The sequence below is a fragment of the Coturnix japonica genome, chromosome 8 (assembly GCF_001577835.2).
Source record: "Coturnix japonica isolate 7356 chromosome 8, Coturnix japonica 2.1, whole genome shotgun sequence".
Lineage (NCBI taxonomy): Eukaryota > Metazoa > Chordata > Aves > Galliformes > Phasianidae > Coturnix > Coturnix japonica.
This window is the reverse complement of record NC_029523.1, coordinates 1255568-1280803: the sequence shown is the minus strand read 5'-3', so window position 1 is coordinate 1280803 and position 25236 is coordinate 1255568. Positions and strand designations below refer to the sequence as shown.

The 25236-nt window shown below is 42.7% G+C and overlaps 2 protein-coding genes and 1 long non-coding RNA gene across 8 annotated transcripts in view; 2 read left to right on the top strand and 1 right to left on the bottom strand.

The window, feature by feature from the left end:
• The window catches only part of CAMSAP2 (calmodulin regulated spectrin associated protein family member 2), a 63491-nt gene extending 59747 nt beyond the window's left edge, over positions 1-3744 (top strand). For 5 of the 6 annotated variants that reach the window (XM_015869461.2, XM_015869460.2, XM_015869459.2 and 2 more), the window contains one exon: positions 471-3744. In XM_015869461.2, the coding sequence (XP_015724947.1) occupies positions 471-776 (306 nt within the window). In that variant the 3' untranslated portion in view covers positions 777-3744. The remainder of the gene's footprint in view (positions 1-470) is intronic. The other variant, XM_015869458.2, reaches the window with a different exon arrangement.
• LOC107317145 lies at positions 2382-6522 on the bottom strand. Its single transcript, XR_001556747.2, has 2 exons — positions 5915-6522; positions 2382-5763 (listed from the first exon to the last, which is right to left on the bottom strand). It is a non-coding gene; the product is annotated as an uncharacterized LOC107317145 (long non-coding RNA).
• A 157-nt stretch (positions 6523-6679) lies between these two features.
• WDR47 (WD repeat domain 47) lies at positions 6680-25144 on the top strand. The gene is made up of 15 exons (XM_015869513.2): positions 6680-6937; positions 10796-10962; positions 12191-12274; positions 12818-12902; positions 13623-14425; positions 15047-15170; positions 17495-17673; positions 17773-18021; positions 18641-18716; positions 19562-19719; positions 20732-20901; positions 21811-21981; positions 22407-22538; positions 22665-22883; positions 23782-25144. Exons 2-15 carry the CDS (start codon positions 10805-10807, stop codon positions 23922-23924), a joined length of 2751 nt encoding a protein of 916 aa, XP_015724999.1. The 5' UTR covers positions 6680-6937; positions 10796-10804; the 3' UTR covers positions 23925-25144.
• Positions 25145-25236: the final 92 nt, after the last annotated feature.

Below are 25236 nucleotides of genomic sequence, written 5' to 3'. Positions count from 1 at the left end.
TCAAGTAGGAGAGCAAAATAACCCCTAGAAACCTCAGGAAAGAACAGCTGTAAAGTGGTGAAGCTTATCTCTAGGATGCAGCATATGTATTCAGAGCGCGTCTCACAGAATTTCTGTTGGGCCGAGCAGGAATCTGAAGATTTCAGCTAATGAAGAACTTTTGCTCTGTACGTATCAACTGACTTGTTATTTTGACCAGGTCTCAATGCATTTAGGGGTGGCTGTAACCCGTTTTAGCACTGGCAGATCTTTTGGGCACATCTGGACACATGTATATTTCCTGTTCCTAAACTTGCTTAGCAAATTACAATGACTGAAAATAAGGTGCTTTAACAGAAAGAGTTGCACATCAGTTTCAGCTCTGATAGAAAACAAATTCAAAATGTCAGTGGTAATTTTGAATGTTTTCTAGATACGGTGCAAAATTCATGTTGTGAATCTTTGTTTCTTCTTTTTTCTTTTTTTTCAAGGAAATGGAGAAATCCGATGCCAATAATTTCTTAATCTTGTTCCGGGATTCAGGCTGCCAGTTCAGATCTCTGTATACATACTGCCCTGATACTGAAGAAATTAACAAGTTAATAGGGATAGGTCCCAAATCTATCACAAAGAAAATGATTGAGGGACTGTATAAATACAACTCTGACAGGAAGCAGTTTAGCCACATACCTGCTAAAACTTTGTCTGCCAGTGTTGATGCAATTACCATTCACAGCCATTTGTGGCAAACCAAGAGACCAGTAACTCCGAAGAAACTTTTACCCACCAAGGCATAGTAGATGGGAGAAAATTCGCTTCAGACAATTATGATAAACTTGCACTTCATCTTTACTGCCTATAGGAAATAGATCTCTAGTTGCCAACAAGACTCTCAGAACTTAAAACTGGACACCAAGTTCTATTATCATGTCCAACTGGAATGTAAACACAGTGTTTAGGAGTGCAGAAGACTGTCACTTAAGTGAGTACTTGGAGTGATTATGGAAAGTTTGACTTGTGTGGAGATCTGTATGTGCTAATACAATATATAGGGTATGTCTGCTCTGTATTTTGTTGGATACACTGAAGCACTGAATGTTCATCTTTAGTGAATCAAACTACATTTTTTTTTACATCCGTTGCCTTATATGTTTGTATTTGTGCTCGTCTTGAAATTGTTTTCTCTCTTTAGAGAGAGAAATACTTCCTAATATCCTCAGTACCATGGAACTTTGCTTATTGACTGTAAGACTAAATGTTATACAGCATTATATGTTACAGAAAAACAGCTGAATGGGTCTGTTCTGCAAAATCCTTATTGAGCACTGTAATAAAATCAGCTCATTCTCCGAAGTAATTATAATTCTGTTTCAGTTAAATAGTACTGATTTGCACATAAACAGTAAAGCAAAAATCCTTGAGTTGTTTTAAAATTCCCTTCAAATAAATTATTTAGCAGGTCAGGGTGTAGTTGAATAAAGGAATTATTCCTGTCCTAGGAAGTTATCATCAGAGATCTAACAACCGAATACGTGCGTGTTCATAATGCAGAGCAAAAAGATTTGGCAGACCTCTAAACCGGTTTAAGCAGATGTGCATTATTTTGCATTGTTGCAGATAAAGAGAGAGCACAGTCAGCTACTGTGTCTCCACCAGAGGAATTAAAGCTCATGAAACAATCAGAACTAGATCCCTGATATTCGCCCGACAGAGCACTACAAATATCCAGAAGAATCACAGAACACACAGAGACACAGATCTTATGGAAGCACTGTATCTAATTCCCACTGATCTGAAGATTTAGGCCCCTGCTCCTTCTTCCTGCCTTCAGATCAGTGTTCCAGGGAACAGACAACTGACTGCAGAATTCTCAGTGTCTTACTAAATTCTGCTCTCGATGGCGCTATCAGATCTTGATGGCGCTATCGGTGATACTGAACAATCATAAACACATACGGCAGAAATGGCTGAAGGGTCCATGTCAATAAATTGATAATATAACCATTGCCAGAAGTGAACTTTAAGCGTATTTCAGTATTATTTACAAAGGGCTGCATTTTGTTTCAAAACAGTGTTTGATTATTTTACAGATGGCTTTTCTGTTTCAGTGTTTCTCTTATAATTTGCTTTTAGCATAGCACTGTTCTGGAAAAAAAAACCAACACACAAAACCAACCAAACTACAAACTTGAAGCCTCCCCTGAATCTGTGGCTATTTTGATAACGTTCACCAGAGGATTTGTTGGGGGAAAAATCTCATTCTCAGGAAAAGACTTGAATGATTTGTGATTCTGTTCCGTTTTCAGTGTTGCGACGACTACATGAACATGAGACAGTGTTGTGCTCTAAGTGTGTACTCCATTCTCTTTCGTAGGGACACTAAAATTAAGTTCGTATTTCTCTCTCTGAAGTGCTCTGAGAGAAACGATGCCTCACTACTATCATGTACTCATTTACTTATAGAAAGATGCACCTGAATGATTAAACAGTTTAGCTCAGTACTTTTTTAAATTATTCTGAAGCCTTAGGCATCGATGCATCTGGGTTACAAATATTTTCTCAAAAATGCTGTCAGTTTTACTGTAATTTATGTTCTTATATTTATGTATATTTGTTAAATCTGTAAAAAAAAAAGACAAAAAAAAAAAGAAAAAACACTTTAAAATATATGTTTAATATGTTTGTGGCTCAAAATTATTTGTGGTTAGCAGATTCCTATTGTTTGCATGTATATCACCAGGATATGTAACTCTTATATTTCCAGTGTATACATATTGTGTATATAGCTATAAATAATACTAAATGGGGGCAAGAGGGTTTGCACATTCTGCCTGTTAGACGGGTCCTGCAGGTACCACTGTGGGAACATCTTGAATAACCGTATGAAATTGNGTAAGAGAAGAAGCCAGAAGGGTGGAAGCAACTCTTAGACACGTGGAAGAACTCGACAAGAAGTTTAATAATGGGAGGATTTTCATTTCTAACGTGTGCTGTGGTTTAGCTGGTAATTTGCAACAGCGTGAAGAGACACACATCGATTAATCCAAGTGAGCTTAAGAACGTAACAGAGGAGCTGTCTGATGGGTTGTAGGTATATCTGAATGTATTCATGAAATTTACACTTGTCAACAGGTGAAAGATTTGTGCAATGTTCAGAAGCAGAATGTGAATAACGCCGCTGGAAAGTCCATTGCTCGCAGTATAAAGTTTTACTTCATACGGGAAAAGCAAAGCTAGAGATGCTTTTCCTTTTTAAGCCTGCAGATTTTCTAATTACTGTGGGTCTGTGGTCGGGATCATGTTAAAAAAGAAAAATAAATAAAAAATTGAAATAAAACATGAAAATAATAAGGAAGCTTTCCGTGAAGGCCAGTATTTATCACTGACCTTTTCAGAACACACTGGTGCTTTCATCAGGGGTATTACTGTTGTTGCTATGACTGAATTGCCAAACTATCATGTTAGTTTTTGGAGCAAAGTTTCATAATCTAACAGTCACAACAGCTACTGATTTTTTTATTTTATTTTAGTATGACTGTTAGTTTTTATTATTTGGCTGTTTAAAGCCAAATTCAGCTATTTAATTGATTTAATGGGCACTGTTGAAAAAATGTACAGTGTATTGTGTGCTTACTTGTCCACTTCTATGGAGCATAGCTTCCATATTTTTTCAAATGCTGTGCTGTAAAATATCGTCATTGCTACTTATGTGGTACCGTTGTAGTTTTTTCCTTTCATTTAAGTAAATAAAAGCATGGCACCAAATGCGTGTTTATTTGTTCGTGTGCTTACACCTAATCAATGGAAACTATACCAGGTTCCCATTCGTGCTGCACTTCAGCAATGTAGAATTTTTAGCAAGCCTGCAAGGTTTTTTTTCTCCTTTTTGCATTGCTGCCTTTCACGTATAATTTAGCTTTTAAATGTTATTTGAACCAGGCTAATGAGTAATTTGGTTTCTTGTTACCTTCTTGCGGCCTACACAGAGTTATCCTGCTCTCTTCAGAGGTGAGTTCCACAATTTCGAGTCAACTGATAGAACCTTGTGGTCCAGTTAGTTCTGTGTTAAAGAAAATCACAGCAGCTTCCTGGTCACTGTAATAGGATTGCTTCAAAAGGGCAGGTTCTCAAAATGACCTCGTCTTGAGCCAGATGATCAGGACAGCGAGTAAAGAAGGACTTGTTGGGTGAGATAAGTTGTGTTTTTAGTCTGGCAATTCTGAAGTGAAACTGTATTTAAAAACCAAACTTCTCCCTTTCACATCCATCAATCAGTGTGTTTTTTCCCATCCTTTCTGTGTGTGTTGCGCTGGATTGCAGAGCAAGAGCAAGGAGTTTGCTGAAATGGGATGTGTCAGCACTGCTACACCAACAGGCCAACTGAATGGTTGTGCTAATTGCCATAGATAAAGAATGGCTAAATTTCAGATGTGCTCCAAGGGCAGCTTCGTTAAGGTAGGAAATCCAATAGCAGGACTTGTGGCAGTGAACTGGAACTGATATAGATGAAAATGAGTAGTCTTCACTCCTTTCCCCAAGAACTGCTTATTTATCAGCCAGCTCCCTGCACAGCGTTACAAACGGATGGAAACAAACAAATGCAGAGTTAAACGTGCATATACTTTAAAAGTTGCTTGCACATGGAAATAACAGAAAATGTGAAGATCGGGTCTGTTAAAATCCCTGAGAAGCAGAAAGATGCTTTGCACAAACTGCTGGATGCCAGCGGCAGATAATGTGCAAGGTCAGCATTCCAAGAATGCATCGAGCTTTGCTGATACGGTCTGTGGCCACCTGCACTATCTATAAAATACTCCCTTCTTTTTATTTTCTCTAAGGCAGTGCAAAACAGACCGCAGTGCTGTGCCTTGTCTCCAGCCAGTGCAGAACTGCTCTACTAATCCTGATTTTCAAGCTCTCTAAAGCCCACACCCAACAGCTTTGCTATTCGTGGAGTCACCTTCTTGTGCCATAATGACGAGGGAGTTCAAAGCAAGCTGAAGCCGCCCCAAAGAACATCCTTCTGTGCAGAGTAAAGGTGTGAACAACCAAAGAAGGGGGCTTCTATCTCCCCTTTTCCAATAGGGTGTTACTACATACTCTCACAATGTATTTGAGAATTATTACCCTCTCAAGCGGGCACATCAAGTAATTCAAGTGGTTCACCCCTCCCCGAGGGCAGATCCTTGGTATCTCTTTTAAGGCTGTAGGAATTTACTGCTTCCCTGGGAAGGGCCCCTTATTCTCAGTAGGAAACAGAGTAGTTGTAAATTCAGCATTTATTTGCCCTTTGGAGTCTCTAACTGGAGAGAAGCCTCACTGTTCTTGTGTCCCACAACTCTTGCCCTCCAGAGGTGGAGTCTCACTGATGTGATCCCCAGACCTCCCTGAAAACAGTTACTGTGCAAGAGGTTGGTAAACCGCAGAAAAGCCATTGTGAAACTGAGATTAAATTTTAAAGCTTGCTCGGCTATCGCTTTGTTAGGTTAAGTTTAAAATGGATTTATATACAAATATATGTTCTGCAAATGTTTTCAAGTCTTTTGCCTCTGGATGTAATGGAGCAACAAGCGACAGCTCTCACAGCAGGAGGAGAGGGTCATTGTTGTAGCTGGAGAACCCAGCCAGCTTCCCGGGATGTGCTGTTTGGACTTTGCTGCTGCAGAGGGAGCCGGCAGCTCCCAGTCCTGGCTCGTCTGCTGTGGAGTCGCTGCTGCTCAGCCAGGTGGCACCTTGCCCGAGTTGCTTCTCACGGGGCTGACTGCAGGACATCTCTGCGCATTGCTTTCAGAAAGAAGAAACAGAACAATATTATGAGGACGTTTCCCAGCTGCTCGTGGGCTGATTCCTAACAAAACAGTTTGCAAACGGAATCAATGCAATGTCCCAATTGTTCACAGACAACCTGTCACGCTTCACACCCGTGTAATTAAACCTGAATCGGGTCTGTGCTGCTTCCTCTATTAGGAGACTGTCGTCCTCCATTTCGAGAGGGCTGGCCCATGTGCTCCTGTATACGAAGCAGTTTTGTCCACAGGAGCATTTTAGCATGGTTTGATGCATCTCATCTCACCGCAGTATCTGAGCACAAAGTATATTTGGTGTTTACATGGTAATTCTTGGCTGCTGTCTTCTGAGAACTACAAAGATGCGTTAAATGGAACTGATGTAACGTCACATCATGTGAAAACGCATCTTTGTGTCTCACACGCAGCATTCACACATCTGACGTTTCGTGAGGAACACACGCTCTTCCAGCACTGCGGCCCTGCAGGAGGTGGCAGCGCGTTGTGGAGCAGTGCCGGCAGCGCGGAGCCCGATTCCCGCCGCTCGGCGCCGTCTCTGTGGACGCGGCTGAGCGCTGATGGCCGGGCCGCGCCCCGCTCGTGCCATCGCAGCGAGCACGGGGCAATTCCCGCAGCCCGCACAGAGGCGCCGCGAGCCGGACTCAGGCCTCGGGCCGGGCCGCTCCCAGGGACGCGCCCGGAGCCGCCGCGCTGGGCGGGGTTCGCCGACGAGCCCGCACTCGCCGTCCCGGCAGCCGCCGGCAGCCCCGGCTCCGCCGCCCGGCCCCGCCCCGCCCGCGGTTCCCCGGGCACACGGCCCGGCCCCGCCGCCACCCGCCGCGTCCCGGGGGCGGGATGGAGCTCGCCCCGCCGCTAACAAAGCGCGGCCCCGCCCCGCCGCCACCAGCCGCTCCCCGCCCCCGCGGCGACGCCCAGCCGGGCCGGCCCTTGTCGCTCCCACTCGGGCGGCGGACGGGCACTCCGCCCCGGCGCGGGGAGGGTCCTGGGCGGCGAGCGGGAGGGCGGACGCGGCGCCGAGCGACAGCGAGACCCGGGCACAACCGAGAGCCCGGCACAGCGAGAGCGGCCCCGGGCCCGCCCCGCAGCGAGGCCCGCCGCCATATTCTCATCACGCCCCGCAGCCGGAGCGCGGACGGGCCGCCGGGCCCCAGGTGAGCGCGGGAGGGAACGAGGGCGGGGGCCGCGCGGCGGAGGAGCCCGGCCGGGCCGGGTTTTCCCTCGGGGCTGCGCTACGGGCCGGCTGCTGCACGGCGGTCCCGGTGCTGCACGGCGGTCCCCGGGCGCGGCTGGGTTCGGGCCGGCCGCCCCAGCGGCCCGTTCGCACCGTACGGCCATGGCCGTGTCCGTGCCGCCTCCCTCACGCCGGGAGCATCGTGTGGCCGTGGAGCATCGTGTGGCCGTGGAGCATCGTGTGGCCGTGGCGCCGCCCGGTCGCCGCCGTCCCTTTGTTGCGGCACTGCGGGGCGGGCGGCCCCTGTCAGCCCGGCTGAGGGGCCCGGCCCGGTGTGGGCCGCGGGGAGCTCCGGGGCCGCTGTGCGGTGCTGCCCTGCGCCGCCTTTTGGGCTGCGTCCTCCCGATCCACGCGCCGTGTGTCGGGTCGCCGTGCCCGAGCCATCCGGCTGAGGGGCGCCCGCCTGGCGGCGCGTGTGGGACGAATAAAGGCGGTCTCGGTACAGGTGCGCTGTAGCCTCGACGCGGTCGCTTCCCCTGTAACCCCTTGGTGTCCCCCGTTGTGTTTTGGTGTGGGAGCGCTGCGTGGCTGCGCGCCGCTCCCGAGCCGACACAGCGTCCGTGTGCTGCTGGCCTGTTTGCCAGGGGTGAAGACAACGGGATAACGCTTGTTTGGGAGTCTCACAACTCGTTTGTATTTGTACAGACCTTGCTGTAAGTGCCACATGAATGCAGATGCGACTGGGTTTCTTCTAAGAAGGGTAACTTGGAGACTATGCCCAAATCATCCTCTGGTTTATGAGTATTCTCCTGAAGTAGCACACATACGTGCCTGTTTATGTTCCTTACAAAACAACGTGCTTATAATGCCATGGGGCGGCTCATGCCTTTGGCTTGTTCTTAGGACATGAGTAAAGGCAGAACAAGCGTGAAAGATCTCCGTAGGAAACACGGGAGAAGATAGGTAATGTTCTAAAGAGCTTGTGAGATGGCATCTTGTGCGCTGGAAGCAGAGAATTGGTGCGTCAGCTGAGTGGCAGGGAAGTTGGTTGGATTCCTTGGTTTTTCTTGCTTTGTATTTCTTTAGGGGATGTTTATGGGGACTCGGAAGGGGGACAGATGTTGGAATGGGCTGCTGTGAAAAGATGGGGTAAGGAAAAAAAAGATGGGGTAAGGTACGTCAGTGAAGGACACCTGAGGTTTTAAGCTTTAATCCTCCTTTGTCATCATTTACACCTCAGGTTAATGCTGTGCTTCGGTTTTTGAGTATCAGTGCTGGAGCTGATCAGATTGTGGTGCTGTATGTGCTGGCACAAAGCAATGCGGTGCGATGGACCAGAGACGCAGCTTGAGCTCTGATCTTGAGTTTCCCTTGTGTTTGTTTTTTATTTGTTTTCATTATTATTAGACGCGCATTGATTGTTAGGAAACCTGACTTCACAGCGTCATGTGTAACCCTATATATAGCTGTGATGCCGTGATGGTGTTACAGCGCTGCTGATTGTTTTGACAGCGCAGCACAGGGGAGTCTGGGCTCATCAGTCTGAAACTTTCTATGAAGTGAGGAACCTCCTTCAATAGGTTTACCTTGCTTTTCTATCTGCTTGTCCATTATTCATTCCACGTCAAATGGGGGGGGTGCTGGTCATCCTTGATCCGGTTTATGTGGAGGATGTGAGCAAAGAGCTGAAGTTTCAGCATCTGGCAAAAGTTCTGCATTCAGAACGAGCTGGTCCTGTTAAAGCCATACAGAAAACAGGAGCTGCCTCTTGCAGATGCTGCCGGAGCCCACCACCAGGTGAGGGCTGTCCCTGTGGCAGCAGCGGGAGCAATGGAGGTGCTGAAGAACCGTGTTGATGTGGCACTGTGGGATGTGGTTAAGCAGATTGTGTTGGTGATGCCTTCATGGTTTGACTCGATGTTCTTAGAGGTATTTTTCACCTTAATATTGTATGAATTGTATGAAATAATTGAAGGTCATCTTGAAGGTCTGCGGGATGACTTCCTATTTAGAGCAGACTCCAATGGATCCAGCAATAAAGAAAGTTGGGGTGTGGATGTTCCATGCTTCAAGTGGAGCATTGGACTGAATTGTGGTGCTGGTTTCCTGCTGGTGAGGCTCAGTACAGGTTTGCCTCAGCTTCACTTTGTTGTTTGCCAAAGAAGCAATGCGAGCAATGCAGTAAAGCAAAGTAAAAGTGAAATGCGGATGCCTTAGGAGAGGCTGGGAATGAAGATGTAACCAGGAGGTCAGCATTTACGTTTGTGTTCGTTTCTTTTCCAGTCTATAAGGATGGAATCACATTTTTCTCTGGGACCAAAAATCCCGACCCTGTTGCCAAAAGGGAAAATAAAAATGGTGCTAGAATGTGAGGAAGGAGCATTTTGCCACAAGTGCTGGCTCTGGGTTTGCGTGTTGTCTGTCCATGTGTAGGAAGGTGTTCCCCAAGCCAGATGGTATTTTTTCCCCTTGACTTCACAGCCAGCAGTGGGTGCGCAGTGTCAGCGTGTGTCTGCCCAGAGCCCACCCGAATTGCTGCTGGCTGGGGTGACTGCAATGGGAGTTCAACCCGGCCGCTGTAAGAAGGGAGGCCATTGCTTCTGGCACAGCCGGATCTCTGGTGTTCCAGAATAAACTGCTATCATCAGATCTGTTCCCAGCCAGACATTCTGGCAAAAACCTCATTGGAAAAAAAGCTGTTGTGAGATTGTAATGAAAATGAAGAAGAAAACTCTTCCTTTATGCCTTTGTGTGTGTGTGTGTTCCTTCAAGTTCAGCATCATCGGTTTATGATGAGCAGTTCCACTGGAGTATATGTATCATCTTATTATGGTATTATTAGAGTTATTAGGGTATCTGTGACTTCTTACTGTGGACACTTTGCTCTGTGTTTTAACATCTGTTCATTTTTCTGATGGCTTCCATTGCACTTGGCTCACTTCTGGGGCTGTGGCTTCCTGCTGGGGGCTCGTCACTGATACCGGCTTCTTGTTTTTGTATGCTCTCGTAATCCATTTATCCATTTAAGTCATTTTACAGCTTTGCTCCTGCCAGAAGGTGTGGTTGTGCTGGTTCCACGTGTCAGCAGAAGTGCTCCTGCGCCTTCCAGGCAAGCAGGCAAGCGCTGAGTTGGTGCCTGGCCCTTCTGTAGTGCCAGGAGATGTCGGGAGCTCCGCACACCATGAGCTGCTCTCAGGCACAAGGCTGTGGCAGAGCTGCCCCAGTGTGGGAAGGGAATGGTGCTGAGGGGCTGGGAGCAGGCAGCTGCAGGCAGGTGGATGAGTGGGGGGCTCCGGCAGCCAGCGACTGAATTGGGCTGTTCTGGATTTGTGGAGTTAGATTGTTCGGGAAGCGTGCAGACAGAAATAGGCCTCCTTATGGAGGAGTGAGAGAGAGCTTTGGTTTAATCTCTATTCAAAAGAAGGGACTGAGGTTTGGACTTGCTGTGCTTTTTAGTGTGCTTCACTTTTTGTAAATCTGGTTTTAAGTTTGTATGTAAGATGTCTAGATAGTATAATAATAGCTGCTGAATTATGCTCTTTGAACCTGTCTGAAAGGCAAATAGTGAGGTGCAGTTTCATATACAGTGCTTCTGCTGCAGTAGGGTTGGTTTCTCGGCAGACTGGTTTCTCTGGACCCTATATATTCATAGGGAAGAAATGTAAAGGTGCGGTGTTAGTCTTACCTGAGGCTTCAATACACAAAGCTTGGAAGTTGGTTTTCATTTCTGTAAAGCTGTATTCTGTGCTGTAAAGCTATGGCAGAAATCTTAGCAGTCAACATTTGTTAAGTGAGCATAAAGATATCGATCATGGCTAAAATTTTCTCTTTCTTTCAGGCTGCCATCATGACGGCTGAAGAAACAGTGAATGTTAAAGAAGCTGAAATAATTAAACTGATCCTAGATTTTCTGAACTCGAGGAAGCTTCATATCAGTATGCTGGCGCTTGAGAAAGAAAGTGGGGTCATTAATGGCCTGTTTTCAGATGACATGCTCTTCTTAAGGTAGGCCTTTCTCCAGCGCTTCAGTCCCACGTGTCTGAATGCATCTGTCATTCTATGATTTCATGGGCAGCTCCGTGACACTAAACAGCTGTTCTTGTGTTGTTGTTTTGAATCCTCATCCCAGTTATGTGATCCAGCCTTGTTCTGTGGTTCAGCTCTGAAGTTAACAAATTCCTTCTGTGAGCTACTTAATGTCAATGACTAAGCATCCAGATAGGCTTCAGAGTTAGGTTGTTTGTTTTCTTGTTTATTCATGTGCTTGTTCATTTTGACTTATTTTTCTGGCATGCTAATGAAGTTGAAGTTGGAAGGAGTCTTAACACACGTCAGTGTCAGCAAGGGCTAAGCTGGGCAAAGCACCTGAGCAGGAGATGGGAGAGCGAGATCTTCTAGCAGCAGTGATCTGCTGTTATCTGCTTATTATGTCATGTGGAAACGAGGATGTCCTTGATTGGCTTCTAGTACAGATAAAATATTCTTACAGTCTGCTGGTACTAAGATCTGGGATGAGGTGCCTACAATCATCAACACATGGAAGTTTGTGTCATTTACCATTTGTTATACTGTCCTCTGAATTATTTGAAGTAGTTACTGTAGATGCACTGTAGTTCTTCAGCATTGCAGTCTCCTATGACATGTAATATCATGTCAGAGGTATTTAATACCTTTGTGCAAGCGCATTAGGAGTTGAAATAATCCAGCTGTGCAACACAGCGCACTATTCACTGGCATAGTTACTTCCAAACTGTTGCTTTTATATTCTTAATACTGGTGCTCTGCATCTCTTTGTTTAAAATTAGCTCCCGCAGTATTTATACAATTAAAATGAACTCATTTTTAAGTCCACTTCAATTCTGCTTCCTTGAAAAAATGAAATAAGATTTTAAAATTAAATAAAAATTTCTTGCTTGAAGAATACTCGGTAAGAATTATAAGTAAAGCGGGAAAAACAGGACTGCTTCATCCTCACTGATATGTCTTTAAAAGCATCAGTGTTTGTACCTGCACGAAGTGATTTCTTTACAAAATAGTGAGCTTTGTATTGTACTGTATCAGTCATGTTAATGTGTGCAAAGCATTCATTTGTCCAGACAGGTTGATTGTCTGTTTCATGTTTAAATATCCAGCTGTCATTTAAGTGTTTAGCTTCTTAAGCTGGTTGCTTAGAAAGAATGAAGATGTGTTTGTCTGGTGAAACTAAGCAGTGTTGTTGTTTTTCTCTTATTAGACAATTGATCCTTGATGGTCAGTGGGATGAGGTTCTTCAGTTTATTCAGCCTCTCGAATGTATGGAAAAATTCGACAAGAAAAGGTAGAATGGAATATATCTCTGTGTCCGTGTGTGAGTTATATTGCTCTTGGCAGTGGCTGTGAAAAATACAGGAAATTAAACTTTATGGTAACAGTAGGTTTAAGATTTTAATGTTTTGTGTGTGTGTGTACAATTCCTAATTGCATGTGGGTCTGTTACACTTGAAGTTAAAAATCCGTGTGCACAAAAGATGTAGTGTGCTTTCATTTGCTTTACATCTCAGGAAGGCGATGCTGCATGTTGAACTGTTCTTTTACATTTGGATGTATTTCTCTTTAAGAAGCAAGTGTACTTGCTGTATTTTTTATCCCCTTTCAACTTTTCAAGATATTTTAATGTGTTATTTTTGAAAGCAGTAATTGAAGAAAAATGTGTCTTGCTAAAGTTTTGTGGTTACCACCTTGTTAAACTTTGATCAGAGTTTCTTAATGCAGTCGTTTCTATCCCTAACTCAAAGAAGTAGCTGTGAAACACATTGCTTGTCTCTAAAAGAATATTGAACCGCTGGATCAAGATGGGTAATGTTTCACTCCTTGCCTGCAGATTTCGTTACATAATTATGAAGCAGAAGTTCTTGGAAGCCTTATGTGTAAACAATGCAATGTCAGCAGAAGACGAGCCTCAGCACGTAAGATCTGTCTTTGTTTGGGGAATTTTTTATTGGCAAAAACTTAATCACGTGGTCTAATTAAAGGAAAAACAAATGCTCCCAGGCTGAATACCCAAATTCTGTTACCAAATGGTTTCATAAATAATGGACAAACTAATTGGTCTCCTTTGGAAGCGAATATGATCCTCGGGTCTCAGATAGAACTTGATATGCAAGGGTTGCATGAAACATGGCAGTGCAGATGAGTGACCATATGTCATCTTTGTGGTCCTGATCCTGAAAATCTCTCCTGGAAAGTAGAGAAATATGCCACTCTTTGTAATGTATGCTGATAGCTTTCCATAGACTTTGGGGGGGGGGAATAAAATACATATATAGAGAGTTGGCCCTGAGGATGGAAGTAACCTTCTGTACTACCATAGAATTGAAGCTGTTAAGCTGCAGATATGAAGTTTTAAGCCTGCAAAGTCTGTGGTGATGTGAAAGTTCCACAGAGCAATAGAAAATAAGGGGCAGAAGGTGGAGATTTCAGGAAGTCTGAACATCCAGGAATTGGACTCTGTAAATGCATTTGCATCTGCAGTTTTAAACTCAATATTTTATGCTATTTTGCTGAAATAGAAACGTAATATTAATAAAGAAATGGTGGAAAAATCCTGCTGCAGCACGTTGTTTTTCTGCTTACTATAGAAACATATGTACTATGAGCTACTCTTGTTGGTTTGAATGTTTCTGTAGCTGGAATTCACAATGCGAGAGGCTGTGCAGTGCCTACATGCGTTGGAAGAATATTGCCCCTCAAAGGAAGACTACAGCAAACTCTGCTTGCTGCTCACGTTGCCTCGCTTGACCAACCATGCAGAATTCAAAGACTGGAATCCCAGCACAGCCCGGGTGCACTGCTTTGAAGAAGCTTGTGTCATGGTGGCAGAGTTTATTCCTGCTGATAGGAAACTGAGCGAGGCTGGTTTCAAAGCAAGTAACAATCGTTTATTTCAGCTTGTGATGAAGGGATTGCTTTATGAATGTTGTGTGGAGTTCTGTCAGAGTAAAGCAACGGGAGAAGAAATTACGGAAAGTGAAGTGTTGCTGGGCATCGATCTCTTATGTGGTAATGGGTGTGATGATTTGGACCTTAGCTTGTTATCGTGGCTACAGAACCTGCCAGCTACTGTCTTCTCTTGTGCTTTTGAACAAAAGATGCTTAATATTCATGTTGATAAACTCCTCAAGCCCACAAAAGCTGCATATGCTGATCTTTTGACGCCTCTTATCAGCAAACTTTCTCCATACCCGTCTTCCCCGATGAGAAGACCTCAGTCAGCTGATGCTTACATGACCCGCTCCTTAAACCCTGCCTTAGATGGGCTGTCCTGCGGGTTAACGAATCATGAGAAGCGCATCACAGACCTCGGGACCAAAACATCTCCCATGTCGCACTCCTTTGCTAATTTCCACTACCCAGGCGTACAGAATCTCAGCCGAAGTCTTATGCTGGAGAATACTGAATGTCACAGTATTTTTGAGGAGTCACCTGAGCGGTGAGTGCAACTGCAGGTTTTTTACTTAATCTCATGCATCGTATTTCTGGACTTAATTGTTATGTTGAAGCTTAGCTTAGTTGTTTAATGGCTGGTTAAGTAAAACTCTTATAGACAAGGGTTTTTATTCCTCGTGCATTTATGATTAAAATCAGATTTTCGTAGTTGGTTGTGAGCCTTTTGGCTTGAAGCTGGATTTTCTTCAAGTTTAGATGTACAGAAACTTGAAGTTCTAGCATAAATACAAAATAGTGTTGTAATTATGTAATAGAGGTTGTGCTCAATATCTTGAATTTTTTCCTCGCTGATATATATAAAATATATGCTGTGAGATGGCTGTAACTCCATCTTTGTTGTTCTGTTCCTTTCTCAGTGTCTGTAAACTTTGGTCATGATACGGCAAATAACTGAAAAAAATACTTACTAAAATATACCTTAATGTTTATCTTGAAAAGAATTGTTTGGCTTAATGTTTGGTTTTATCGTCTTTATAGCTGGATGTTACAGTTAGCTTAATTCCTATAGCTTTTACTCTAGCATGCTACTTCTCCCTTCTTACCGGGGAACTTTCTACTCATACCTTTCCTCAATTCCATTTCTTTTTCATGTTGCTGCGAGAAGTGACACTCCTGTGGAGCCACAGCATCCCATTGGCAGCGAGGGATTGTCCCAGAGCATAGCTGCAGAAAACGAGCAAGTCAGTGGAGCGCAGAGTCAGGGATCCGCCAAACAAGAGAAAAATGAGGTACTGGCTGTTTATTGATAAATAATGAAGCCTTTGGGGCTGTGTTCTGATACATTTGTAATTTGCTTTTTGTGTTGAGAACTTGATGCATGAAAGTAAGCTGATTTCAGTCTTGGTGGCTTTTTGAGATGTTGACAAATGAAACTACATTATTGCATCTTGTGTAAGACGCTTCTTTTTTCATTATAAAACATTGTGCTGTCACTTGAGCCTGTATTGCACCACGTAACTACGTATTCTCACATTAGTGTTGCTAAACTATTGCATTTAACTTAAATTTTACTGAGCTCTAAGTCAGCAACGTTAGACTGAACAATGCTTACGAATCCTTCTAGTGTTGTAGCCAGTAATCTAGAAGGTAGCTTGCAGTTTTGGTGTTAGTGTCAAGCTTTAGGGGCCATCACATGTAATTTGCCTAGAGCACCGGGTAATGAATATCAAATAAATCCCTGCTAAGCGTATCTTTGCTGTCTGGAATCCAATAGCATAAATATCAAAACAAACAAACAAAACCTTGAAAGCTTTGTGCCCTGACTTTTCCTTGTCCTATAGTGACAATATGGGTAAGGTGAAATAGCGGTTCAGTAGGAAGGGATGAAGCAGTTACTCATTCATTCTGCTTACCACAGTTCTAAATATCTGCCTGTTAGTCTTACCTGAATGTTTGTACTAAGTGTTTGAATGAAGAAATAACATCAAGTATGTTGTTTGGTTGGTTTGTGGACTGCAATTTGATTTCCTTAAGTAAACTTTTGTCATCTCTATGGGACTGCAAACCAGTCCAATCTTAACAGGGCTAGTTGAATGTAGACTCTGGGTGATTGAGTGGGGCAATGGGGCTATGAGGGGATTAACAAAATCCTCTGAGGACTTGGCTCCCCTCAAGGACTTTGCTGAGTAACCACTTTGCTGCAGTGCAGTTATTTATGTGGGCTGGGAATAAAGAGAGGGAGAGAGGAAAGAGCTTAGCTAGGCATATGGCAGAGAAGTCCTCAAAAGTCAGAAAACCAGAGCAGAGTTTATGGGAGAGAATGAAGGCAGCAGGTGTTACTCTGTAGGTGAAGATGTTGGCTGGGCTGTTATACACAAGCAGGAAACAAAGTAATATCCAGCCGGGTTTCTTTATATTGGGTTTTGCATGTGTTATTGGTATGTGCTTGTCTGTGTGGAGAAGGAATTCTTTCACGTCTCTTTAATTCTTATTATCATAGTATCATAGTCTCGTGCGGGTTGGATTGTGTTGTTCCTGGAAGAACTGATTTTTAAAAGCCAGGTTTTATACAATGGAGCATCCATAGAACATGTTTAGATGTTGGATTCTACAACATTGTCACTCAGACTAAAGGATCCAGGAATTTGATCCAATTGCAGCAACTGGGTATTAGTTATGAATAAAAGAATGGACCAGAGCGTGTGTGTTGTTTATATGATGCTAGCTCAGCAATCGGGAAATGGGGCACATATCTGAAATAGTTAGAATGCTTCTGAAGCTTTCAAAGATAATTTCCAAGTTTTCATCTCTGAAAACCCAACAAGCATGAGAAACATTTTTGCCTTCTACTTTTTTTTTCCTCTCAGTTGGTAAAAATGTTGTTTTATTTTTCAGAAAATGCACATCACTGTTGTTAATAGTTGGGCCGTAGACTGATGGACTTTTGGCTTTGTTTGTTTCACTGTTCTTGTTTTTAACTTGTTCTCAGCTGGTTGTGATGGTGACATTTGGAACAAGCAACAGAGGGAGGGAGTGCAGAAGGCAGGAAGTCCTTGGGATCTAGTGGCAGGCAGTGAGTGCAGAAGGCAGGGAGTAGTGGAGGAAGCTAAAGAGAGAGAATACATAAATGTGAAGAGACAATGTAAAAGGAAGCTCAAGGATTTGTTTTGCCCAGAGGTGCTACATCTTATTTTTGATGTCGATCACTGGGAGGTATAAATCTGTGCTGCAGACTGATGGCGGAGAGGTATCAGCACAGCAGAAAATACTGAAATGATATGGAAAACACGAGTTGGGATTTGGAATGTAGCTTGTTTAGTTATTTTTCTTATATTTTCCCCTTTTGATCACCTGTTTGTTTTGATGTTTATTAGTACTTGGGAAATTTTATGGGTAAGGGCAGTCTTCTCCTGAATTAAGCACAAAGGCAGTACTCCAACACTATCAACAAAGTATGGCAGTGATTTCCTTCTTTAGTATAGAAATTGTATTTGGTTTTAGGGAAAATGGAATTACTGCTAGCCTTTGGATGCCTGTAATGAAGTCATGAATCAAACAGTGAGTATTGAGGTTGAATACTGCAAGTAACTATTTAATTCACATTTCTTCTAAGCTTCGTGATTCAACAGAGCAATTTCAAGAATATTACAGACAAAGGCTACGTTACCAGCAGCACTTAGAACAGAAGGAGCAACAACGGCAGTTATATCAGCAGATGTTGCTGGAAGGAGGTGTAAATCAAGAAGATGGAGCTGACCAGCAACAGAATCTTACAGAGCAGTTTCTTAACAGGTTGGGGATATCTGTTACTCTTCTCCTTTTCTTCCTAGCCACTCACATAACTCTGCAAATTTGTATGTCAACCTAGTTTTGTTTTCTGTTTTTAATTAGATCTATCCAGAAGCTAGGAGAATTAAATATAGGCATGGATAGCCTTGGAAATGATGTACAAACACTTAGCCAGCAATGCAATGGGAGCAAAGGGAATGCATCTACCAGTCTAGCAAGTAGCGTTGCATCAGATGTTCCGCAGAGGATGCCAACTGATGGCCAAAGTGTGAACACGAGCACTCCTCGAAAGCGTGGGTCAGCTAATCAGATACCCTTTCCTGAAGAGTCACCTGTGCAGGGGAATCAAATGTAAGTTAATTGATATCTGCCTAGGACTGGGAATTCCCTTCTCTTAGCACAGTGGGAATATCAGTTTGTGTTTGCTTCTCAATACCGAACAAATCTGTTGTTTGAATTGGGGGTTTATGGTTTGTGACTTATTGTCTAGATATTTTTATAAGAATTTTAAAATAAATTTTTGACATATGAGAAATAGTGATTATTTGTGATGGCTTCTATTTTATGTTTAATTTTTATTCCAGGCTTCTTATTCCATATTATTCATGTAGTTCCTGTTTATTTTGTAATTCTACTAAGCTTCTGAAATAAAAAATAAATGGGGTGAGAGATGGATTTCTTGTGTAAAAATAATGCCAACCTAAAAGCAGAAAGTATTTTGCCACGTGTGTGTTCTGTGTATTACAACATGAAAGCGAATGTTTTATTTCTTTAATTTTTGACTTGTTTGGTGCCTTGAGTTTGCTGCCAAAAACAAATGACAACCTCTTGTAAAAATAATAGTTTAGTGATAAGGAGTTAAACATGTAATGTAGCATAAGACTGCAGCTTTAGTCCAGAAATGCTTACAAACAAATCTCCCCCCTCCTTTTTCTGTTGTGCATTTCAACTCTCTATCAAATCAAAACAGTGTATCAGAACATGCTGTCAATCAGCCACAGTTGGAAGACTCCCCAGGGAATCTAAATAGGACAAGAGGTGATGAGGTGAGTTTTCTTACTGCCTCTTATAGTGTCTGATATTGCAAGATTCAGTGCTTTATCCCGAGTATGTGACATTCTCTCATTGCTAATAGATGGTTAGACTGAATGTTATACTTACTGTCACAGAACTGTTGAGGTTGGAAAGGACTTCTGAAGAATGAGTCCACATTCGGCTTCTTGAGGAAAGTTGAGTGGCAGTAGGTTGCTCAGGGAAAGATCCAGTGGGATTTTGTGTGTTGAAAAGGATTAAGACTGTAGCCTCTGTAGGCAGCCTGTTTCTGTGCTTGACTGCTCTGGGTGTTCTGCTTAAAGCAACAGAAATAGTTAAATGTAACTTGCTGTATTTCTGTTTGTGCCCATTGCCTCTTGTCCTTTGCTGGGTAGCACTGATGTGTCTTCATTCCTGCTGTCGTGTTTTTATACTCATTGATGAAATCCACTGACCCCCGCCTCCTTTTGGCCCTTCTCTCCTGGAACAGTCCCAACCCCCTCAGTTCCCCTTTGCACAAGGAAAGCTCCTCTCCCTTGGTCATCTTAGTGGAGCCAAGCACTGGTCACAGTACTCTAGATGTCAAATGTTAAAATATGGCATGAGTAGTGCTGAGCAGCAGCTCAATTGGTGGCTTTGGTCCCCTTACAAGTTTCACTTGGATTAGATGCGTATTTGTAGAAATAAATTGTTGTGCCTGGCTTCTGAGTTGGGCTGTTAAGATAGTTGTTGGTGTCCTGCTGCTTTTTAATATATTTTTTTCAGAGTAACTTATAACCATTATTTCAACAATCGAGTCCACTTTCAAACATCCGGTTTTGCTTTAAGAACCTAATTTGACTGTCATCATTCTACATAGGATGACAAATCAAAAAAGCAGTTCATTTGCATTAATACTCTAGAAGACACACAAGCTGTCAGAGCTGTTGCCTTTCATCCCAGCGGAAGTTTGTATGCAGTTGGCTCCAACTCTAAAACCTTGAGAGTGTGTGCCTACCCAGAGGTGATTGACCCAAGGTAAGAAAGACTGGAACTTTATTTTTCTAGTATTTGCCTAGAAATAAACACTGCCATCTTAATCATCTCCTTGTCCCTGCTCTAATAACATTATGTTCTTGGAGCTGAGGGGACGCACAGGCATCTGCAACCTGACGGGTTCTAAAGGAGCTACAAGTATGCATGGCTTAGGATTCACATTCAGGCTTTTGAAGTGTTCAATAGGTTCAATATGTTCCCACCCATCCTCTCCCCTTAAACATAGTACAGTTAATCAGTAAGTAGCCTTTGTAGTTAATCGGTCAAAAAAACTGAAATACTTACTGATAATATATCAGCTAAATCCATAGTTATTTTTCGTAGTCAGTGCAGACTGACTTGCTGGGCTTGAAGCCCAAATATTCTCTCCTTGGTTGTCAAACAGCGCTGACATATCTGGTGGGACAGGCAATTCGTTATCAACTAATTAGTCTCCCCTCACACAACTTACTGTTGGGAAAGATTAGTTTGAGTCTACAGCCTTGGTCTCTTGTGAGAACTGCATGCATCTGTTCAGACAGGAGACATAATGTGTATGGGTATCAATGGAATGCAGAGACTTGATTCATTTTGAACATGTAATTGTTCCTCTTAACTGGTCCTTTGCTTTGCTCAGCCTGCCAAAAACTTTCCATCATGGGATTTTCAAGTCAGCAGAGAAATGATTTTAAACACATTCTTTATCTTTGTAACAGTCTGACGCCAGTTGAAATAGAGGGAATGTACTTAAATTGAACCGTTCTTACTTCTGCTGTGTGTAAAGCTGTTGTAGTTTCTTCACTTTGAATGCATGGTGTATATGTGAATGCTAGAAAGGCTGGGGCTTTTTTTCTTACTACTATTCATTTAATGGGCAAAGTTGTTCCATTAAGCAACTTTCTTCTGCTTCTTTCTCAAGCAGGGTTAACACATAGAAAACAATTCAATTTATTTACAGAGCACCTAATTTTCCTTACAAATAAAAAGAAAACACTTCTGTTTTGCTGTTTTTCAGTGCTTATAATACTCCTAAGCAACCTGTAGTTCGCTTCAAAAGGAATAAGCATCATAAAGGATCAATCTACTGTGTGGCCTGGAGCCCCTGCGGACAGCTGCTGGCTACTGGTTCTAATGATAAATATGTGAAAGTTCTGCCTTTTAATGCTGAAACATGCAATGCAACAGGTAGTGTGTGTGTCTGTGTGTGTGTATCAAGCAGTAATTTTTGATTGTTCATCCACTGCTTAAGACCATTTAAATTACTTTGATTACGTACTTAAGTTTTGCTGTAGCTTTTCTAATAAGTGAATGGTAGTTCCTTTTCCTTTTTATTTTCACTGTGTTCTTTGTTAAGAAAATAGACGCTGAGGGTGTTGTTTAGGGAGTTCCTTTGAGGTTTATTGTACTTCGGATGCTTGGAGTTTTTTTGCTTGCTTGCATTTTGTCCTTGATCTGGAGATTCCGTGGCATTGTGCTGCCATCTGAAAGTTGTTTTCAAGTATTGGTCAATAGCTGAATGTTCTCAGCAGCTCTAGTCTGTTAGAATTGCCAGTAATAGTTTATTTCCAATTTGAGTCACCCTTTTCCTTGCCTAGTTCTTTCATCATCTCTTTCACTGTAGAAATCTGGTATTTCTATCATGCAAATAGTATTTTCTTTGCCTTGCTCTTACAACCAGTGTTACGAATATGGCTGTTCTATTTTGAACTGAGGCTGACTTGTCCTATGTGGGTTTTTATTATCCTTTCCACCTGGCAGAGGAGACCTTGTGTTTGTGTTACTTTACCACAGTGGACAAAAAGAGCTGATGATCACTACGTGAACCTTGCCTGGAGCTGCCTGTGGAGATGATCTCCACATGTTTTTTAGCAGTGCTTTAAAATTGTAGGAATTACAAACAACACCCAGTGAAAATAGCGTTATTGAGGGTTTTGCTTGAGCTCCAATGGAGCATTCTATTGGAAGTACCGTTTCTAATAGAGCATATACTGCCGCTGCCTGAAGTAGCTTGTGTTGTCGTTGTAACTGCTTTCAAGACTGCAGCACTGACAGAGCTCATTTTGTTGCTTTTTATTATTGCTTTTGCTATTTTAGGGCCAGATTTGGAATTCAGTATGCATGATGGGACAATCAGAGATCTTGCTTTTATGGAAGGACCAGAAAGTGGTGGTGCTATCTTAATAAGCGCTGGAGCAGGGGACTGCAATATATATACAACAGACTGTCAGAGAGGGCAAGGTCTGCATGCTTTAAGTGGTCATACAGGTAAGTTGTTACTTCTGTCTTGCGCTTCGAAAGTCTGTATTAGATTAATGTAACAGTTGCTTTGAAATGTCATCTGTGTGTTAAGCACCAATTCAGTTATCCCTAACCTGCTCCAGTGATAATGGGAAAGTTGGTTTTGTGTTCAGGATCTTTTTGCTTGGCAATTTCTTTGTTGGTTTCTTTGTAGGTTTTGTTTTGTTGGGTTTTGGTTCTTTTTTCCCTTTCAGTATGCCGGCTGCCAGCATAGAGGTAAAAGTTCATACTTCCTTCCACAGAAGGTGCAGTGCTGAGTATTCCTTTATGCTATTATTTCAGAACCTGCTGATTTCCTACAGGATCATTTAATCTCAGAATGCAAAAAAAATATCATCAGAAATGTAACATTTTATTATTTGACTAATTATGTTGAATCTCCTTTTCTGCAGGTCATATCTTAGCACTTTATACATGGAGTGGTTGGATGATTGCTTCTGGATCCCAAGACAAGACTGTAAGATTCTGGGATCTGAGAGTTCCAAGTTGCGTTCGTGTTGTGGGAACAACGTTTCATGGAACAGGTAAGATTTGCTTCCATGCCTTTGTTCGTTCTTGTATAGAAACAAAGACCTCGCTGGCTACAAAGTGATAACATTTCCATTTCCTCATTTGCATGAACACAATGGTTTGTATTTTTTTTCCTATAGGAAGTGCTGTAGCCTCAGTAGCTGTTGATCCTAGTGGTCGTCTGCTGGCTACAGGACAAGAGGACTCCAGTTGCATGTTGTATGATATTCGAGGAGGGCGGATGGTCCAGAGCTATCATCCTCATGCAAGTGATGTTCGTTCTGTGCGCTTCTCTCCAGGGGCTCACTACTTGCTCACAGGATCTTATGACATGAAAATAAAAGTGACAGACTTGCAAGGTAACGTACTGCAGGAAATTCTGGGTTAGTCTCCAGTTTGTTTTTCCTACAGAGATTGAATCAAAGGTAACATTTGGGTTTGAAAGAGTAGAATTTTGTGTGTTTGAAATGTCATCATGTTGGTAATAACTATGGAGTGCTGTTGCCTGAAGAATTGGCATTTACTTTTGCACACAGAATCACAGAATGACCCGGGTTGGAAGGGACCTCAAGGATCATGTAGATCCAACCCCCCTGCCTGGCAGGGCCACCAAACATACACCTTTACTAGATCAGGTTGCCCAGGGCCCTGTCCAACCTGGTCTTGAACACCTCCAAGGACGGGGCATCCACAATCTCCCTGGGCAGCCTGTTCCAGGGCCTAACCACTCTCCTAGTGATGAGCTTCCCCCTAACATCCAACCTAAATCTTCCCTCTTTCAACTTAAAACCATTTCCCCTAGTCCTGCTATTGTAAGCCCTTTCCAAGAGTTTACTCCCCTCCTGGGAGTAAGTTCCCTTCAGGTATTGAAAGGCTGCAATGAGGTCAACCCGCAACCTTCTCTTCTCCAGGCTGAACCAAACCCAACTCCCTCAGCCTGTCCTCACAGGGGAGGTGCTCCAGCCCCCTGATCGTCATGCATCATGTACAGCATTTAAAAAACTGGCCCTTATTTAAAAAAAAAACACATAAGTATCATCATAATTACTGTGAAGAGTTTAGATGTATTTTACACCCTTTCTTTTTCTAGCACCTTTCCCTAGACTGTTCAGTTGCATGTGTGGTGTGTGTGTGTGTCTGTTTTGAGAGGTCCAGTATGCTTCCTAAGGTGAAACGCACCTGTAAGTTGTATTAAATCATAAAGAGCTAGAAGGTAAATTGATGGTATAACTGATGGTGTCTGTTCCTCTACTGTAGGAGACCTCACAAAGCAGCTTCCTCTTATGGTGGTAGGAGAGCACAAGGACAAAGTTATTCAGTGCAGATGGCATACGCAAGATCTTTCCTTCTTGTCATCGTCAGCAGACAGAACTGTAACCCTTTGGACCTACAACGGCTAGAGTGCAGCTAAAGGCAACCTATGCAGCTAAAGCACAGAGACCTGAGACTACGGAACTGTAAAAACCAAGTAATAATAAATAGGCATTCAGAGAGCAGCAGTTGAGTAGGAGAGTGTCTTGAAGAGGGATGCTTGTCACAGATTTTTCTGGTTTCTAGGAGGTCTTGGTGTTTTCAGTATATTCTTTTGCAGTGCTTTCAGTCTTCCATGTGAACTCATGCTGCTGTGACCTATTGTAGTCTTGTTGCCAAAGTTTGAGAAGAACTCTTTCGTTGTCGATGTGCACTCTGAGTAACATGAATGATGTGTTTACAGTTTGGTATTAATTGCATTCCTTGGTTTTTGCCTCAATGAACATTTTATAGAGGAACTTAAGTTGAACAACACTTGCAGTCAGTATCGAAGTAGCTCCACATACACATAAGATATTCCACTGTTTTTTCAGACTTATTATATTCATCACTTCTTATCGAGAGGTCAGACTTTTTAACATCAGCGGTTTCAACTTTTTTAGCAATGAACTCTGAACTTTAAAGGCGACCAGGCGGTAACCACGTCTTGATGATGGTCTTTTCTTTCTCTTCATCTAAAGGGGGAAATGTTGCTCTTGTTACTACATGACATTGTTTTCAACAAGCTGATGTGCTGGGGGAGGGGGTAGGAGGGGGAAGGTAACTTAATGATTTTTTTTTTCTGTAGAAACATAAAATATTTTGCTTTTTGAATGCAACAGAATACCTCTGTGTATAATGTACTGTAGAAGAGAGTGGATTGGCAGCAGTTGTCACAGTGAACTTAACGGCTATCAAAGTATAAGGGATACCATTAACACTATAATAGAAACCAGCATGGCTTAAAATGCTATGTCTGCATGATAATTTAACCAGTAAGTAATTTAAATTCCCAGTTCAGAAGCTTATCTGAATTTTATTTCTTGCACTGTTTATGTATGGGAAATTAGTTTTATTTCTACAGAACTTTAGATTTGAATGTTTATGTATTGTTCTATTTTTTCATATTGTACAGTTCCTTTTACTTTTTAAATTCGATCCTTAAAACATTAGGTTATTTATTTGAACTGCAGTTCAGTTTGGGATTCTCTTGATTACTAAATTATACGTGCACTGTAGCAAAGCATTTTTAACTATCGTATACAAGTGGAAAGGTAAATATAGAAGTGTATCTGTGCTATAATCTCAATAAAGACCTCCAACACCTGCAGCAGCCTGAGATTCTTGTTCTGTAACACCCCAGTGCTACTCCAGCTCTGTGCCAGGAGCTGGTTCATGCTTAAGCTGCCTGTGGTGTTGCTG